Genomic DNA, 20,787 nt, shown 5'->3' on the forward strand with positions numbered 1-20,787 from the left:
AAGATTTTTAGCCAATACATTAGGCTACTGAGTGAGTACTAGTGTTCTTTTTTGGTTTTTAATGTTCCGTGTTCCAGAGTGCATCGAAGAAAAAAGGGAGAATGTCATAAAGAATTCATGAGATGGTCGAAGCATTAAAGTGCTGTTTTGTTGTCTTGCTTACATTTTGGAGGATTTTCTTACAGTATGTGTGTGTGGTTTGTATTGAAGTTGGCGAAAACCCCTTAGGATGTAAATAAATCCACCCACACTAGCTCCCTGCAAGGTCCCAGCACACTGACAAACAGCACTTGAGTGAAAGTCATTAACACAGGCCGGAGATTATTTCAAATCATGCATGCACAGGCACCATGCTATAGGTTTTTCAAATTTTTACTCAGTTTGTTCTCAGTTTTTTGGCATGCAATTAATTTCTCCTCTGTAATTACTTCAGCCAGAATAAACAGGTAATCGGGCATACATTAGTGCAGAATACAAGAGACGTTTTTGACACTGAGAGTAATGTGTTTTTGCATGTAGTCTTTCAGCTAGGCCTGTTTTACACCTCTGTTTTTACCTAATACAAAGAAAAATCTTCAGCATTAACTTAACTCTGAGAGTGTATTAAGTCAGAGTGTAAAATAGAACCACTCTCCGAGTTAAATTCACACTGGGGATTTTACAGTTGAGTTAACTATTTCCCATACCATGGGTTTTTCATTATATTATTATTTCATGTCACATCAAGATCACTTATATATAGCTATAGATCACAGGTCCGTTTGGTTCCATTTGTACAGTCTCAGAGTTAAAGTAACACAAAGTTTACAGTGTAGATTGTTAATGAGGTCTTTAAGGTAGTCTTCTAATCATTCCGACATTCCCATCAGGGTTTGTGAAAATCCACCCATCTGTTACACTGTGCGACTAAATAACAATGTGCCATTAATTAGCGATTTTAAATTGGCAGGATGCAGCCAGTGCATCAAACCTCATGTTCCTAAATTGCTTTGTTCCTGAGATATTACGTATTATGGGATTTGGACCTTGACATTTGACGTTTTCAACCCAAAAGATAATCATCTCTTGGGGGCAGTACTGATAATTACTTCCATGTTTCATGGAAATCTGGCTTCCAAGACTCCATGGACCGTATTCACATGTCAGCCATTTTGCTCTTAGTTATTACACATTCTGTCGGTTGGATTTTCTCACCATTTTGCTTTTACTCATGAGTAAAAGCAAAATGGCCACCGTGTGAATATGGTCAATATCTCTTTACAGTTACATTGTTGTGTGATCGTGTTGATCTAATGCAGATAGCCTTCAACAAGGCTCATTAGTGTTCAGCTCTCTGTAGATACATCTGACCTTTACTATTCCAACAGCACACAAAAAGAACAAGGTGAATGCATTGAACAAAGAGAGATACACCATAACACACCATAATATGAATATTCATGTCCTGCCTCTCCCTTAAAGGCTCTTCTCCCTCATTCTCTCTCTCTTTCTCCCTGTCTGCAGCTTATAGGATGTGATACATGAGTGGTCTCTTTACACACACAAGGAGATAATGACCAGCATTCATACATAGCCACTCATACAAAAAGCACACACCAACCAGTTTTTTTTTCCTTTTCTTTTTTGGTAAAACATCAGCATGTGTTTAGGTCAGGCGGGAAGGAAGCTCCACTGGATTTGAAGCCCAGGAAGTGAATCTTTTACATTACATTACACTACAGTCATTTAGCAGACGCTTTTATCCAAAGCGACTTACAATAAGTGCATTCAACATAGGTAGGGAACGAAACTACTAATCACCAGAAGTCTTAAGTTGCAGTTAAGGGTGCAGTTCCCATTAATCGCCCAGCAGATGCTATATTCACCTCCTGCGGGCTGCAGAAGCATTTACACTCAATTCAAGTGAACAAGGTTTTGGCTGGACTTTAAAATAGATTTTATTACCGTAGTAAACATTTTCATAAACACTTTTTTTCAATTGTCATGATATGCGTTTAGTAAATTATGGTCCCATTATTTTTTAAATAAATTATAAGGTAGGGTATGCTTCTAGGGCTTCTACTGGTTCTACCGAGTGAAGTTTCTTTGAAAAGAATACCAGCACTCACTTTCATCCGTTTAGAATCTTGTTTTTTATTCAAGTCTTATCACCCCCAGCAGCACTCATCAACCGGACGTTTCAACCTCACGTCCGGCCGAAACGTCCGGTTTCCTGTTTCTGCCTGAACCGTGCACCCGTTACTTTTTGTACTTCGAACGACTCGTCTGATGAGTGCTTGCTTCTTTCTTTTTCAAGTCTACTGAGTGAAGACCTCGCTGCGGTTGCAGCCAATAGCAGTCGTTTCCGGTTTCTTTTCGGGACTGGAAGTTACAAGATGGCAGATTTGAATTTGTCGAAAAAGTGGCTTCCAAACCAAGCCCCCAGAACCCAGTGGTTGCATTGAAGCGCATTGGACATGCTGGCCATTCATAGGTACTGGAGCTTAAATGGATGGGGCCACTGCACAATGTACGAGCGAAAACGGTTTCGACCAATGGGCTCGACTCACGAGCTTGCGTACAAGCTTGCGCATGGGGGCCGCGCATCTCTGTGACGTAAAACGCGTCACTTCTGTGACGCAGAACGTTTCACAGTGGCCCCAAATAGGCTACGCCCATCACACTTTCCAACCCGGAAGAAGGGGTGATTTCACCTCAAGCGCTGGGTGAGCAACTCAATGCAAGTGGATGGGAGGCGATACCCGGTGCCCTCTCCATTATTTTTAACTCTATGTTCCAAACGGGTCTGTAGAAACCTATGGGTCACGTGACGGTTCCCTTCATCCATATTTTTTACAGTCTATGGGTGCAATACTTGTTTGCAGTGTAGATCTATATCATAGGGTTGTTTGTTGGTGAATGCTCTCGCATCTCCATCAAACACACAACTACCGTTGTGTGTTTGATGGAGATGTTGTTGACAAAAGTAGAGAGTGGGAGTTTGGTGTTCGAAAAAAATGCATCATGAATGAATGCCCTGGTAGCTTTCAATTACAGCAGATACTGCTAAATTCACTATGAAGGATCCTACACACAGCAGAGGGCAGTGTGACTTTGAAGCTGGTCTAATTACCTCATCATGTATTAATTACTGAGGTGAAACAATGGAGGAAAAATGAGTGAAATAAGTCATTTGTGTATACTCCAGCTTCCAGTGTCCCTTCTAAAGTTAGCCATCCTCCCCTTTTATTGTCTCTGCCAGGCCGAGACTATGTTTTCGCCCCTGTCCGTCCGTCCGTCTGTGGGCAGCTAATCTCACCGGCACCATTGGACCGATCGGCGTGAAACTGTGCACGCACACTCACTGGAGGGGAAAGGTTCTGCTCTGGTTTTCGCATCGGCCTGTTATAGAGCCACCAGGAGGTTGATTTTTGCAAAAAATATATAATTATATATTACTCCTACAGATTTTGTCCAAACATCACGCAAATTGGTATACATTATCTCTATGTGATCAAGACGGATCTGTCTGATTTTTCAGATACGCTAAAATTGGCTCCCATAGTTAACAGGAGTGGTCGAACTTTGCACACACATTCCCACTAGGCCAAGAATATAAATGCCACATTTTTTTCGGCCTTATAGTGGCGCTATAACAGGCAGATTAAAAATGATTTCCCCCCTGGATTCCTTGTATTATTACCCAAGTCCCCAAATAAGCTACAGCCGTTTTCCAAATGTGACTGGATTCTGGTGACTGGTTTCTAGTTTGCCTGTTTTTTATGAAAATGTTCTGGTCTGGGTGTAGAGCGGATATGGAAACGGTTCATGGATGTAGTGTGTGCAAATCAACAAACTATACTATAAAAACTGGTCAAACATTGGCCAAATTGTCAAATAATATAAGAAAGAGGCAAACATTTTGAAAATAGCAGACCTACAAGCTCTCAACGCGTTGTGGGTTTGTAGATCAGCTATTTTCACAATATGTATCTGTGGAAAGGAGTCAAACTAAATGTAATGCCTCAACTCCTACAATTCCAAGTGCTTGTCAGGGTGGGGGTCCCCAGTTCAAATATGATTATTTTGGGGATCGCGGCCTGAAAAGGTTGAGAACCACTGGGCTAGAGGCCTGGATCAAAATACTGAGGAGTAAATAGAAACCAGGCTTTCCACTGGTACTGCGTAATGCCTAGTGATGCAAAGCTAGGTCAACATAAATGTTAAGGTACTTTCATTCTTTAAAAGAAAACAAAGCTGGCACATCCAATATAGGATAGGTGCAGGACCAAAGAAAATCACAGGCAATCCGGGGATTGAACCCTGACCTCCCAGTCTCAGGGCTGTGAGTTGAACAAGGAAATTCAAACTTAAGGTGATCCCATCAGCAGAAGATGGTAGTGTGACTTTGAATGATCAAATGGGATACTATTGATACAATTATTGATTAAGGTGAAACAATGACATTTGTGAAAAACTGTAATGTGGTCCTGTCCTGTTGAGTTTGAACAAGAAGGGACAGGGAGAGTCCCTTCAAATGTTTCAACTCATGTTATGCTTTTGTCTCCAACCATTATCTGTATCTCTGTAAGGAGAAACAACTTAGAGGAGATACTAAATTATGTTGATTTCTCTGATTCACTCAGCACTCCCTAGCACACAGGTGGGGATATCATTGTCTGCGTCCTCTAAAAAATTATGTTTTCTACCTAATTTCTCTCTTTTTAGCGGTGCCAACCGCTCTACATTTGACTTTGTCTGTCCGTCCGTCCGTCCGTCCGTCCGTATGTTATGTCCGTATGAGCACGGCGTATGAGCACGGCATTTAAACAGCTATAACTCCAGTTCACACACACACACACACACACACACACAAGCCAATACTGCACACATGCGCACACACGAACACACGCGCGCACACACACACACACACACACACACACACACACTTGACATCCGTATGAGCACGGCGTATGAGCACGGCATTTAAACAGCTATAACTCCAGTTCGCAGCATGCTACGGAGTACAAATTTTGTACATCGGCTAAAACCACCAATAGGGACGAACTGAAATTAATTAAGCCCCGCCCCCTCTGTCTTCCTATTGGCTGGGCTTTAAACAGACGTAAGTCCAGCTTGCAGCATGCCACCAAGTCCAAATTTGGTATGTGGACTTAGACCACCAGTAGGGACGAACTGTAATAACTTAAGCCCCGCCCCCTCTGTCTGCCCATTGGCTGGGCTTTAAACAGCCATTATTCCACTTTGCAGCATGCTACCAAGTACAAATTTGGTAAGTAAGTGGACTCAGACCACCAATAGAGACGAACTGAAATTAGTTACGCCCCGCCCCAAAGGCACCGCTTCCTTCACACAGGGTGTGATTTTTTAATATTGTGAAATGTATTCACTTGTGACTTGACCAATTGTATTAATTTCCCATTTGACTCAAAGTTATTCATTCTAGCTCTCTCTTCAGTTATATTTACCCTTGAATATACCTGGGAACATGGTGGAATACAATGTGATGAAAAGAAGTATGAAAAGTGATGCAAAAAAAGTACAAGCTCAATTCAAGAGAAATGCACGAGGGTTGTGACAAGGTTTAAGAGAAATCACAGATAACGAAAGTAAGCACCTGTCGATAGAAGGTGCTGATGCGACCCCGGCAAATTATCTGAATGCATTCTATTGATGGTTTGAGGCCAACAGTGCGAGCCTCAAATGGCCCGGCAGACATTGCAGATAGGGGGTGTTCTACTCCCAAGCACGCTAATCCTCTCCATGCAGGACGTGCGGAGAGTGCTGAAAAGGGTGAACATCAGGAAAGCAGCGGGACCAGACGGGATCTCCGGGCGGGTCATCAAGACCTGTGCTGACCTCCTGGCGTCAATGTTTACCACCATAGACGCCAATGCCGCGGGGGCCTCGGGGCTTAAGCGCCCACCGGAAATGATCAGCCCCCACATCAATCTCAGATGCCAGGCTCAAACCTACAGTACCATTACCATTAGGACCATAGCGGGGCGCAGCTAGGTGTTAACGCGCCGTTAACACCTACTGTAGAACAATAGCCCAGACAGAGAAAAAAATGTTTTTTTCCGGTCGCAGCTGGGGGGGCTAGTGCGGTTCGAGTTGAGCCCCCACGCCGCACACATAAATCGGTGTGTTAAATCGATATTTACCACCATGTTCAACCTCTCCCTTGTCCAGTCCGTTGTCCCAACTTGTTCAAGAAATCAACCATTGTCCCCATACCCAAGAACTGTTCCTCAGCCAGCCTGAATGACTACCGCCCCGGTTGCGCTGACCTCATTAGTCATGAAGTGCTTCGAGAAGCTATAAAGACTACATCTGCTCCTCTCTGCTAGTTTACTTATACCCGCCAAATAGATCCACAGATGATGTCATCTCCCAGATACTGCATGCCATCCTTTCCCATAGACGACAACAAGGAGGGGTGTTACCTGGGACTGAACTTTGCAATGTGTACCTGGGTCCTGGAGTCCCTGTCAGCCTGACCACAGGGTAGTCTGGGTGGGCAGTCACACCTGTGGGGGGAATTAGAGTTGTCAAAAATTGTCAGAAATACAGAAATTATTTATTAATTATTTGACAATTCATGTCTTTTGTTGACTAGGGGTTGACTAGGGTTCCTACAATGTACTCTGATCTTGCACTTTTAAGTCGCTCTGGATATCGCACATTTTAAGAATTCAGCAACTGCTAAATTCCTAAAATGTAAATTGTAATTATAATAGGTATGATGCCCATCATGTCTGTTCTTCTGATCTTCTGGTATGTTACTGCTCCAAGGTCACAAGTAGGATGATATCATGAACAAAAAGCTGGCAGTACCCTATGGGTACAGCTTGGGCTTGCTGAAAACACTGTAAAGAATATGATGGTATTCTGTAGAAAAGGTATTTTTGCAGTACAAAAAGGTTTAAACCTTTTGTACTGCAAAAATACTATGCATACATAAAATGCATGGAAAGGATCACTGATTATGCCTATGGGCATATCGGAGGAGATCCGGATCGGAGGTTTTGGACAACTGAATCTCCGTATATGTCTATATATGGGTATATCGGTCAGCTCGTGGGTTCTGGTCAACCACCTACTTGACAGACGCTGGGTTTGAGGTTGATGGTTGGGCGGTTCTCTCACATTTATAGTAGGACATAAACCACAAACTTTTGATATGACATATGAAGTGTAGTTGAAGTTGGAGATGGAAATGTCAGTGCACACTTCTCCACTGCTCAAGTCAAGTAGACATTTAACTGGAAGCGTTTTAATTAGGTATTTAATTAAAAGGCTCTTTTTAATTTTTCTTGTCTATGCGTACAGCCTACAGTAACTTATCTAGTTCAGAATTTTGGTGTTTATTTCTGCCCTGAGCATGGTTGAATTAGTATTTCTTTTCGCTTCCCTGTTGTCACTTTGCCCGTAGCTACCTCATGGCTGTGCTGTATCGAGACGGAGTCCCTCTCCCTCTGTCGGTCTGTCTGTCTGTCTGTCTGTGTCTGTCTGTCTGTCTGTCTGTCTGTCTGGCTGGCACGCACGCACGCACGCACGCACGCACGCACGCACGCACACACACACACACACACACACACACACACACACACACACACACACACACACACACACACACACACACACACACACACTATATGATTAGTGGACCACGTACATGTGAAAGTACTGTTTGACTGAAATCCTGCAGGTTCCACATATCACTCTCTCTGACTAATGGTCCATTTCTCTGTACAAGCTCATGCTAATCACTTCTTTGATTTATCGTGTTCCTCTGAAGTGCTAATAGCATCATTAGCTAAAAGTGTTGTGGTAGTCTCTCTGCTCTCAGTTCTCCCTCTGCTCACAGAGATGTCTTTTTCCCAATAGTTTTTTTTTGTACAGGTTCAATTTTACAATAATAGTAAATGATGTTGAATCACTGTAAAGACAAAAGTATTGATTTTCAGACTGTCAGCCACAAGTGAATGTTTTTCTTTGGATGCATTGAGCCAAAAGTGTTGACATAAGAGAAATGACAAAAGGAGAGTGTGATTGAAACCGAAGGATAAGTGCCTAGATAAGTCAGTGATTTTCTAGCCTGGAATGGTCAGACTAATTTCACTGTGTAGATATTAGTCTGGAAGCTCTGTGTGGAACCTGCATTTGCAAGGGGCGAATTAAAAAAAATCCTCTGATGATAAACCCACCCTGATTGGTCCCTCACTAGAGGGAGTGAAATCCAATCACAACTGAGCGGTGCTAGACCAAATCTGCTGAGGGCATTTTTTTTTTGCAATGGCAGATTTGTCTGGTTTCCAGGCTAGCGATTTTCAACCTGTGGATTGGGGCCCAGCGGTGGGCCGTGAGGATATTGGAAGTGGGCCCCCAAATAATTGGCAAAACACTACTAAATAAAAAATATAACATATGTATTAAAAAGATTATGTGAAAAAAGTCATGTTCTTTTTTTCTTTAAAACATTGAAAAATGAGTTTTCATTGTGATACTGATAAATAGGAACTTAAAGTAGGCTATACTAATTGGTTCCATTGATCCAAGCCAGAACTCAATTGATTGATTGATCATTAAAATAAACATGTTCTGAAAATGCATGCGGCTGACCCATCCGGCCACTTAACGTGTTAAGTGGTTAGATGGGTGGGCCCTGATCCATAAAAGGTTGAGAACCACTGCATTAAGTCATAAAAATGTTCAAGGGTTTTCTGTGGGGTAAAAAAGGGCCATGGTGACATCAGCAAACAGAGTCTCAAGCAGCAATCATTCAGCCATTTATATGCAACTGTCTAACCCAATGATCACATGTGATGTTGATCTTAAACTGTATGTCATATAATATTGCCACATGTGCAACAATGCACAACATTTCGTACTACAGTATATGAATACATTGAGCTTAACTGTACTGTATAATTTAGTTACATTGTGTACCGTACAGTATATCCCCCTTCAGAAATACGTTTTTGATGAATTTCTAGGCCTATTTTTTTTTGTATTGATTTATTCCCCCCTCCCCCCTCAGAGATTGTGTCACATTGCTTGTTAATGTTCCCCAGTTGTTCCAATGACTTAATTGGAATTCATTAGGCCTGTGTCTTTGCTTCCAATAGTTTCCTACTGTCAACACTGGAGGTGGCCTGAGTGCAATTCACTTATGTTATGCTTACATTAGAGCATTTTCCAATCCATTTTGTGATGCTGTTCTGTTCAAATTAAAGTTCACTTGGATGATAACATGTATTTGATATATCCCTGCATAGAAAAACTAATTACATTGAAATTATGAATGACAAGCAGTTTCTCCAGACGTGTCGATCAGCTTGGTCAGCTTTCAGTACCCAGCTTTGGCTGGATTATTGTGTGGGTGAAAAAGGGCTTTTCTCTCCCCTCCCCCTGTCACTCTCCCTCCCTGACTTTCCATCCCTCTCTCCCCCTCCCTCCCCCTCCATCCCTCTCTCCCCCCCTCCCCCTCCCTCCCCCTCTCCCTCCCTCTCTCCCCTGTCTGTCTGTCTGTCTGTCTGTCTGTCTGTCTGTCTGTCTGTCTGTCTGTCTGTCTGTCTGTCTGTCTGTCTGTCTGTCTCTTACACACCAATCTGGCAACCCATCGCCAAATAAAAAAGGAAAAACAGCGCCCTCTGCTGTTTTTGACTATTTTACTTAGCTCTGGGGGGAGCAAAATGGAGCACATGTGCACAAGGAAACCGGGGTTTTGGTCTGCCTTCAGTCTTTCACTTCCGGTGGTGCGACTATGTTTTCATTCCCACTAACAATATTTCTACACGGAACACTAACACCACTTCTCCCAGAGAACATGGATCGTTTTGGTTATAAGCCCACTTGTTTCTATGATGAAAGAGCAAGTTAAAATGTGAATATCTTTCTGTGGTTTTGTCTGCTCCGTGGACGCTATTGTTAAATTAGTTTCGGTTTGTTTCTAGTGGGGAAGGATCGGTACACACGTAAATCCCGCCCACTACATTTGATTGGGTAAAGTGCGGCCTGCTTCCTGATCTGAAGGCACGCCCACTAGTAGGCCAGTACGCGATATGACAAACCCCCCCCGACAGATTCAAGCGGAGAGCAGAATCTGCTCTTGAGAGATTACTTACACACATACCCACTCAATCTCTCTCTCTCTCACTGATCATGCTCTTCTAATGTCATCTGATGTCAATCACAACCTCCCTCTGTCCCTCCACGCCTCACTTGACTTCTCCATCTTCCTTCACTCCTTCCCTCTCGTCCTCTCTGTCTCTCCCTCCACTCCATACAGCCCATATATGGTGTGGACATGTCCAACATCAGCACAATTTCGGCACCCATACTGTATTATGCCAACATGCCTGACATCAGCAGCGTTGTCAGGCAACAGTTAATGTCCCCAGGCATAAAGGTTTACAGCAGCATCTTGATCTCCTGCACAAATTCTCTCAGACGTGGGCCCTAACAGTGAACCTAAGATTACAATTATGTTCAACAACAAAAACTGCTGCTGTTTGTACTATTTTAGATAATAGTTTTTTTTTTAAAGTTCTAAAGGTTCTATACAATTGCAATTTGTAGCAGTAAATGCACAATTTCTTTTTTTTTAGTGTCAGCACTGTTTACACATTCCTTTAATCCCTTTTTATTGTGCATACTTTTCTTTGTTTTGACTGTTTATTTCACATTTGCTTAATGTTTGTTTTCTCATGCCAATAAAGCCTCTTTGAATTAAATTTAATTATTGTCAGTGCTAATCACACACAATAATGTGTGACAGTGACAGAAAGCGCTGATGTCTGGCATGCTGACGTTAATAGCAGGCAAACATCTGTTATTTAACACACTGGACCTTTTTTTCACATCAACAAGCAGTGTAAACTGAGGATGAAAATCAGGACAGTACTAAAGTGAATTAATAAGATATATTGGTGCTTCAGTGAACCTTGCAAAGATGCTCCTTTCATTAAAGTCCCTTTTCAAAAGAGAACATACCTTGTGAGTGACAAGAGATCTAGAAAGACCTCCGTCCATCCTTTTCTCTTTAAAAAAAAATTAGAATGGACAGGCTTTATTTTGTTGAAGACCTTGAATCTGTATTCCATGTTACCATGGTAACATGTAGACGTTGAGAAGAGTTTTATGATTGCTCCTTTATAAATCTACATCACAAAGCATACAGTACTGTCGATCAGTCTTCTGAAAAACAAGTCTTTGGTTTTGGTTATTATTGGTGGTGTTATTTCAAGGCATTTTTATTGGAATATGTGAGACAGTGATAGTTTGCTGCACTTTCTTGACTTCAAGTTTTTCATAACGAATCCCTATTACCCTCTATGATCAGCATCTAAATTGCTGCTCTGGAAGTATTAATTACATCTGTGAGAAACGGACGTGATATCAACCGTCTGTAATAAAAGAACCATTACTTGTTCCACTTGTGTACCCTGCATGGTGCACACTAAAGCTCGACTTTCATTTGTCTTGGTAATACATTTAAGCTTCTCACACCTCTGACTGATCAAATGTAGGGGAGCACAGAGTTCCTTCTAAGCCACAACGTTGTCCATTGCATCCTGAATAACGTCCAAACGTTTTTAACTGAGGGAAAATACTCTGGCAAACTGGGAGCTTGAGTTCCAGCCTAGACTGCACTTGACTTCACCCAGAGTTAGTTTGGGTGAAGGATCTTTCTATGGCTTGGCAACAGCAGCCTGTTCAGGCATGTCACCACCCATGACCTGTTTACCCACTGTATCTCACATGTCAGAGTCCTCACACACGCGCACACACACACACACACACACACACACACACACACACACACACACACACACACACACACGCTCACGCCTGCACGCACGCACGCACGCACGCACGCACGCACACACACACACACACACACACACACATTTATGATTCATACTACCTAATACATTTTTATGTATTATTTGTTTCCCTTCAATTTGCCACCCAGATAGAAATTCATATAATACAGTTATTTTATATTTTTGTAGATATATTTGCCTTGCAACATGTACTCATTTTGTACCTCTTCACTCTTCTCTTATTAATAAGGAAGAGCCACAGACTAAATTATAGCATATAGATTTTTTTTTATCAACCCTAAAGGTCCTTACACACCGGGGCGATTTTTTTCATGCGAATAATACGTTTTCTTTTTAAACCTTATAAAGTCAATGCAAGCTTCCACACCAGTTTCGCGGGGCGAAAAAAGCGTATTTTAATTATTCGGAACGAGTCAGAATTTTGCGTATATTCACATATTCGCCGGTGTGTAAGGACCTTAACAGTGTTGACAGAGCTGCCTATGTAAAATGTCCATATGCGCGGCAGTGGCTCAGGGGTAGAGTGGCCGGGTAGAGTGAACTGGAAGACCGCAAGGTTCCCAGTTCGATCCCGGGCTGGGGCGCTCACCCTAGAGTTAGTGTCGAAGTGTCCTTGAGCAAGACGCTGAACCCCTAATTGCTCCCGATGAGCAGGTTGGTGCCTTGCATGGTTTCCTCCGCCATTGGTGTATGAATGTGTGTGTGAATGGGTTAATGGCACAATCAATGTAAAGCGCTTTGGATAGAAGCGCTATATAAATGCACCATTTACCATTTATGTGCCAAGATTGTGTTGAAGACAATGCAATGCAGGAAATAACTGTACACTGGCGTGCAGTGCGCAGTTTTCAACTTAATCACAAAAAGAAACACTGAAGTTCTTACTTCTGAAGACTGACGACATCATTGCATGTCAGCATATCGGACCTTCTCACCTCTACCTTAGGCTCTAGGGCAGAAAAACTAACATTTCACACAGTGTGAGTAAACCAATTCATAGCTTGAACATGATTCAATCCAACAGATAAGACAATATTTAATGAATACTGCAGCACCATTTGTTATCATCAGAAACAGCGGTGCGTTTTGAAAAATAGGCCCCAGCGAAAGCCCTGTTCCTCTTGTCATAGGTCCTAAGCCCATTTCAAGGTTATCCCATGGGCCCTGACAACAACTAATAGCTATAATGACTGTGTGGTGAAGGGCGATCAAGAGACCATCAATCTATTAGCTTAACTGCTGGTCACCTGGGGATTTATTCTTGCTATTCATTTTTAGGAAGCAGGTCGTTTAGAACAAGGGGGAGGTGAAGGAACCCACTACCTGCTATCGCTGTCATCTTAATTCATGCTGTGGTTTTGATGGATGGCAGGCCACCACAAAATACACTGTATTTAACTCACCCACCCCATCCTTCATCTACTCCCCATGCCTCTTCTCACAGGGAGAACGCCAGTGCAAAGCATGTATCCCCCTGACTCATGTACGACTTGTGGGGACTGCAGTCAGAACCACTTTCGAGGAGTGTGTGTGTGTGTGTGTGTGTGTGTGTGTGTGTGTGTGTGTGTGTGTGTGTGTGTGTGTGTGTGTGTGTGTGTGTGTGTGTGTGTGTGTGTGTGTGTGTGTGTGTGTGTGTGTGTGTGTGTGTAATAATTGTCTTATTTCTCCTGTTGCATTTTCTGAAACATTCTAGGCCTCATTATCATGCATGTATGAATGTTTAATTATAGTTTTTATTATACTCTTTTGATCATGATGACTCCTATCACTGCTATTGCGCCTCCACTAATCTCATGTGCCACATAACAATGGAGAATAATTTCAGGGGAAATGCACTCCATCATGTGCATCATTTTAGCCTAAAGAACGGACTTTCTACTGTATTATTCTTAATTAATTCCCCATATGGAAATGTTGAGTGTTTGAGCAGCTCTGCACATATTGCATTGTTGGATTGAAAACCTCTTTTAATGGCTCTGGGCTAATTATTCAGCCTGTAGATCCAAGGTCTGGAAGGCTGCCTCAGATCTTTGCTCTAGGCTGAGTGTGAATGTTACTGGGCTTAGGTATAGAGGAAATCTGCATGCCCCTAACATTTCCATGTTGTGTGTTGAATGTTGGCTATGTGTGCATTAGCCGATATACATGGACGTGTTTTAATTTTTTAATATCTTATTTTCTCAGCAGGGAAAACAGCCTTGCAAATAATTAGTTTAGCCTTGGTAACTCACAATGGAGTACAAGAGCTTTTGTTTCTCACATTTGATAAAGATTCAGCTCTGTCACTGGAGTCTTCTTCAAGGGCAGATTCCATAGCAGTTTAAACTGAACTGTTTGTCTGTGTTGACGTAGCTTCTTTGTCTCCTCAAGTGAGAATAGTTTGACAGAAATCAATTAAGAAACATTTAAATGTCTTTTGGACAGGAGGAGATATTAGGCTGCAGGAGGAAGACTTGAATTCTTCTCCAGACTTTTTTTCTTTTGTAACAAAAAAAAAGGATGGGTTTCCGAGGCTAATAACGGTGTGGCCTTCCTGTCCAATTGTGAACTATCAATAGCAAATCACAATTTTGCAGATTGTAAACAAAGCTGCACTGCTGCATGTCACTTGCACTTTAGGCTTTTTGTGACATCATGCACGTAGTGGTGGCAAGAGCTGTGTTTGGCCTACATTTGAGGGGACATACAAAAGCCACTTTTACATAGAGATTGCGCAATATTGACAATACAATATTTCCTTAATCTAAAAAAGTGCTTATACATTGCTTGCAGAATCAGAGGCGTGACATGTGACACAACCATTTTACTTTGCCTTTGACACCAGTTGTAAGTATATTATTAAACTATAGCCTATTTATTTATTTCTCAAAACACACACAAAATTGACTGATGACGTAGCAGACTGCAGTCACAGAATCAACAAGCATTTTCTTTTTCTTTCTTGTGTAATCCATTCAGTTGTCTTTTTCCTCTCTCCTCTCTCTCACACATGCACACACAATGAAATGACAGCATCGGTCGATTATACATTTACAGTACAATGATGGCCTACACATTTATTTCACAAAATACAGATTCAAAAGATTTATGTGTCGAGACTAGGCCTATTCATTTAGGGTAATTTATCTAAATTGTTTTTTTGTTGCTTACATACATACGCACGCAGACTACGTACTGTACGTACGTACATACATACATACATACATACATACATACATACATACATACATACATACATACATACATACATACATACATACATACATACATACATACATACATACATACATACATACATACATACATACAGTAGGCCAGTGTTTATCAACCCTGGCAATCGTCCCAATTTTGGTCCGCGGTTACTGCTGAGGTGTGCCGCACCGTTTGAAGAAATTTGGCTAAGCCAGGTGTGCCTTGGCAGTTGGCACAAAAAAGGTTGATAAACACTGCAGTAGGCTACATACATACATACTGTACACATAAATAGAGTACAGAGTGCACACTGCACATACATACATACATAATCCATACAAACCCTGTTGTAGATGTATGAGAAACAACTTGGCTATTTTTGGAGGAATAATACTGGTGAATACACTTCTCTGTTTTATTTGCAAATGAGCGACAGTGCATTCATTTAATAAACAAACCACGCTAACAGATCTCCCTCTCCCATACTTTTCACTGCTAGGTGTTGTGGAGAGTTTTATTTGTTTTCTGAATATGACCAATGTAGCAATTGCTGTTGTAGAGCTAGCATTAACAAGTCTTCTATTATTTATAGATGTACCATTCGTTAATCTCATATGTAAGTGTACGAAAAAGGTATATATGATGTAAAGTACATAGGATATACTGTAGAGGTAAAACCCCTCCAGAGAGAGACAGAAGTAGATGATCTACTGTAGGTGTTTTGCTATTATTGCCTATATAAAATGTGCAACCCCTGGCCACTGATGACACACTACATTATTGAGCCACAGTTTGCTACATATTTAGGCTACAAGACAAATTTTACCATAAATAAACGATAGCAATTCTAACAATGTTAGATAAGCTGACTCTGCGTTCTCTTATGCTTTGCAATTCATTTTTATGCACAGTAGAATCCAGTGTTATTCTAACCTGTCATACTAGGGGTGTAAGATAGGCTATATACTTCAACAGTGCTTTTCAAAATGTTTGTGCCCATGAAGGCACATCAAACGGCAAGTCAAAATCTCAAGGCACACCTGTATTAATTTCCCTGTTAAATAACATCTATAACGTGCCATCACTCTGTAAATGTTTGCTTTTATTTATTATTGCCAAATAAAAAGTTGGACATTTTTAGGGTATAACTTAAGTTTTGCACCCTGTCCATCCGCACATTTTTTAAATATTACTCCTACAGATTTTGTCCAAACATCATGCAAATCGTTACACAGTATCTCTATAGTCATTAAACCAAACGGGTCTGTCAGATTTTTCATATTCCATCCTGATTGGCTAAGATTGGCTTCCAAAGGTTGCAGGAGTGCTCTGTTTTGAACAAAATGCCTCAAATCATGAACACAGCGATTGCTGTGAAAATTTGCACGCACATTGCCACTAGGCCAAGAAAGAAATGCCACCCTACATTTTTCTAAATTGGCCTTATGGTGGCGCTATAACGGGCCGACTTGCGTTTTTACCTATAACTGGACCGATCAGCGTGAAACTTTGCACGCACACTCCCTAGCGGCCAAGTAAAAACCTCTGCCCTGCATTTTTATCATTGGCCTTTTATAGCGCCACCAGAGGGCGATTTTTGCAAAACACATTTCTTGATATTGCTCCTACAGATTTTGTCCAAACATCACTCAAATCGGTAAACATTATCTCTATAGTCATGTGATCAACACAGACTTGTCCGATTTTACATATTCCATCCTGATTGGCTAAGATTTGCATCAAGATTTTGCAGGAGTGGCCCATTTTGAACAAAATGCCTCAAATCATGAATGCAATCCGATTGCCGTGAAACTTTGCACGCACATTCCCACTAGGCCGAGGAAGAAATTCCACCCTTTTCACATTATCCTGTTATAGCGCCACCAAGGAGGCTGATTTTTGCAAACACACATTTTTTATATTACTCCTACAGATTTTGTCCAAACATTACACATTATCACTATAGTCATGTGATCAAGACGGATCCGTCCGATTTTCCATATTCCATCTCGATTGCCGAATTCCGAACATTGCTGGCCCACAATAACCTACCCTGACCTGGCGGAGACCTGTGCTCCGATGAGCACTTTTTCTAGTTTGCAGCATCTGTATTGGGAATTCATGTGCACAATGTAGCCTACTTATATAGCCAATTAAATTACTGTTCCTAACTTTTCACATAGTTGTATAGGCCTACAGTATATTGCAAGAATAGGCTAATGCGTGGTCACATAATCCCAAGGCACATGGACTTTGCACAATATATTGTTATATTATAGACCAATGTGGCTATATGTATGTTTAGGCCTACTGTATTGATTCTCAAAAACACCATGTATTGATAAAGAAATTAAAATGTAATTAATTTCTGTCTTTTACTATTGTTATTATTATTATTATTATTATTATTATTTACAAATGTTTCCTTTGCTTAGATTGCACAAAAATGACTGTTATAATGATGTTGGATGTTACAGGGACTGTGATTAATTATAAATGCAGACCCCACCTTTTTGATTACATAAAAAGTTAGCTTTTTTTTTTTAGCTAAATTAAGTGTGCTCTTAATTTATAGGCTAGCTACTATATGACTAGATATATATTTTTTAAGAAATCGTAATTTTGCCTTATCAATACATCGCAATATAAACCCCCCATGTATTCATGGGAGCCAGCTGAAGGTGACTCATCAAGTGTTCTGGTAATTTAGCCATCATAAATGTATTTTAGACAGCTAAAGACTTTAGTATCTGAACACGCACGCATGCATGCACACACACAGTGTACAGTCAGTGCACTCCTGTATATCGGTGTGTGCTGTGGCCACGGTAATGTTCAGCAGACAAACAGAGGGGAACGGACGAAGGGCGCAGGGTGTTTGGGGCTGTGTGAGAGAGAGTGGGAGACAGAAGACACTCTCTCTCTGACTGACTGACTGACTGTGTGGACACGACTCAGTCAGGACTCAGGAGGAAGAGGAGAGGAGGTGGTTGCACGGATATGTCTTTAGACCCGGTCACGGTATCGAGAGGAACGGTCGCGCTGTGAGGGGAGGAAGGAGGACTGAGGAGGACCACTGAGGGGAGAACAGACCAACTCGCTCAGAGGGGAACGACGAGGGCAGCTTGCAGTGAAGCGCGTGGGGACGCGGAGCAGAGCGCGTTCGGCGAGCACAGCGTGGAGAAGAGAGAGGATGGTGGTGCGTGTGCGGAGTGGAGTGGAACATAAAATAAAAGGATGGCAAACTGATAGCAGGGGACGAGGGAGAGTTTAACGGGCTGTGCTGGCGCGAGGGAGAAGAGAAGGAGAACCACTATGAGCGATTATGGACATGATTTGGAGAGTAGCCTATTTTTAGAACGGAGAAAAGAAAAAACGTGAGTAGATGTTTGAATTGCAAAGTGCTGTGGTGTCGACACGAGGAATGGACCGAGGGGGAGAGGAGGAACTCCGCTGATAAAAGAGAGAGAAAAGCGATCCTGAGAGAGCAGAGCGTGAATAATGAATGTGTGAAATAAATAGCAGCCAGTTCTGTTCCGGTGCTCCGCAGGAAATCATTTGCGAGTTTGCGGTGTGTGTGCGATGCGTAATTTGCATGAGTGCGTCTTTCTCCACGTGAAAAAAGCAGGCTAAGTTTAGCATGCGTGTTTTCAGAAGATGAAAATGCTACCCGCACTAACCCGCAGGACCCGACGCTGGAGACAGTGAGCCGACAGAAGATCACAGAAGAAGGGAAGTTGGGGCGGGCAGGCAATCAAATGACGTCAAGAATTAAGTCGGCACGCGAAAAGTGAGCTCATTAAAGTGTGAAAAAAAGCGGAAAAAGGAGCCTGTGAGACTTTGCGCTTAATATGATGACAACATGGAAATGAATGCAGGCTCCGGTTGATATAGTAGGCTTATCAGATGGCTGGCCATGGGTGAACTGAGATGAACGTCGCTGTACGGCCGAGAAGCCCAAACAGACACACTTGACTCAGCAGAAGGAAATTCAAAGCAGTGGAACACACCAGCATCGATCCGCACCTCTGACGGACTACACCACCAGTTATTCCAGTCCATTCTCCACCCCACCCCCTTATTTATTAATTACCTTCCCTCCTTCCATCTTCTTCCTACTGCCTACTTTTCTTTAATCGTTTTGTCCTTAGTCTCACTCCCATCCTTCTCCCTCTCCATCTCCTCCTCACTCTCGCTCTCCCTGTCTCATCTTCTCTGGTTCACTGTCACATGGTGATTGATGCTGGAATCACAGTGTGTAGAAGCCACCTGGCTTGGAGCACATTTGCATGGCTGATATTATTATTACTTTTTTTCACTGACTTGTGGGGCATTGGAAAAACCCCAGGATCAAGGGTGATAAATAGACTTGGAACTCAGGAGAGATGACTGTAGCTGATCAGTAGCTGAGAGCTAAGTTAATCAAGGGTCCTGCATCACCAAAAAGGAGATTTTATATCCCAAAGCTGTTGTCTTTGCACGTGCATCTATGCACAGTTGGAGTTCATGTGAAGTGCAAGTAACTGTTGCAAGGCTAAGCACATATCCTGGTGTGGATTACAGCACTGCGTTTACCGTTACCCTGGAGCTACATGTGGGCGCCTGCCCCTGAGGCCTGGTTGGGAAATGAAGCCTTTCCCGTGTCTTTAGGATCGCTGTGGGCTGCCATGGCTCTGGAGGGGCGCTGTCTCCGGCACGGGTCCCCGGCCGTGATCAGGAGGGGGGGGCATGTGCGCCGTCCCCCAAAGCCGAGCCTGGCCCAGATCACCTCCACCCTGCTGTCAAGGACTCGCCTCCATGGCCTGAGGCACGTCTGCGTCCCCGGTGGCTCCATGGGCCGCAGGGCGTTCTGGCTGCTGGCCTTCTGCACCTCACTGGGCCTACTCGTATCCTGGTCCTCCAACCGTCTGCTCCACTGGCTCTCCTTCCCTACCTACACACGGGTTCACACAGAGTGGGCCAAAGAGCTGGCCTTCCCTGCCGTCACCATCTGTAATAACAACCCCATCCGCCTCTACAAGCTCACCAAGAGCGACCTGTATTTCGCCGGGCACTGGCTGGGCCTGTTGCTTGCCAACCGGACCGCTAGACCCCTGGTTCTGGACTTGCTTCAGGAGGACCGGCGGCCGTGGTTCACCAAGCTCTCGGACTTCAGGCTCTTTCTACCGCCCAGAAACTTTGAGGGAACCAACCTGGAGTTTATGGACAGACTCGGCCACCAGCTGGAGGACATGATGCTCGCATGCAAGTACCGAGGGGAACCCTGCGGCCCCCACAACTTCACATCTGTAAGTCCACATCTCTTTGCTGACAGTGTAGCCCACACTCTGAACTTCATTAACACTGTATCCTCCTGCTTCATCTCATTAACTTAAAATGTCTCACGTCATCAGTTATGCTAATTTAAATAAGGCAAGGTAGGATGTAAAGAGGTAATGTGTTGCTACTGCATATGAGGGTGTACTGTAAACCTTGGCATCAGTTTTCAGTTTTGGTGGGGGTTCCACTGTGGTAAATCGTGCATTTTTATATATAGCGCTTTTATCCAAAGCACTTTGCATAGATTGTGCATTACATTCACCCATTCACACACACATTCACACACCGATGGCGGAGGTACCCATCTGCTCATCGGGAGCAATTAGGGGTTCAATGTCTTGCTCAAGGACACTTCGACACTAACTCTTGGGATCAAACTGGGAACCTTGCGGTTTCCAGTTCACTCTACCCGGCCTCTCTACCC

At 42.8% G+C, this 20,787-nt stretch overlaps 1 protein-coding gene across 4 annotated transcripts in view; it reads left to right on the plus strand.

Annotated features, from left to right (window-relative positions):
- asic2 (acid-sensing (proton-gated) ion channel 2) overlaps positions 1-20,787 on the plus strand; it is a 388,082-nt gene that overhangs the window by 214,110 nt on the left and 153,185 nt on the right. For 2 of the 4 annotated variants that reach the window (XM_084070955.1, XM_084070956.1), the window contains exon 1: positions 18,031-20,332. The exons of the other annotated variants lie outside the window; for them this stretch is intronic. In XM_084070955.1, the coding sequence (XP_083927081.1) occupies positions 19,637-20,332 (696 nt within the window). In that variant the 5' untranslated portion in view covers positions 18,031-19,636. Of the gene's footprint in view, positions 1-18,030; positions 20,333-20,787 lie in introns of those variants that run through there. 4 annotated transcript variants of the gene reach the window in all.

Source organism: Gymnoscopelus microlampas (assembly GCF_963454915.1).
Source record: "Gymnoscopelus microlampas genome assembly, chromosome: 11".
Taxonomy (NCBI): Eukaryota; Metazoa; Chordata; class Actinopteri; order Myctophiformes; family Myctophidae; genus Gymnoscopelus; species Gymnoscopelus microlampas.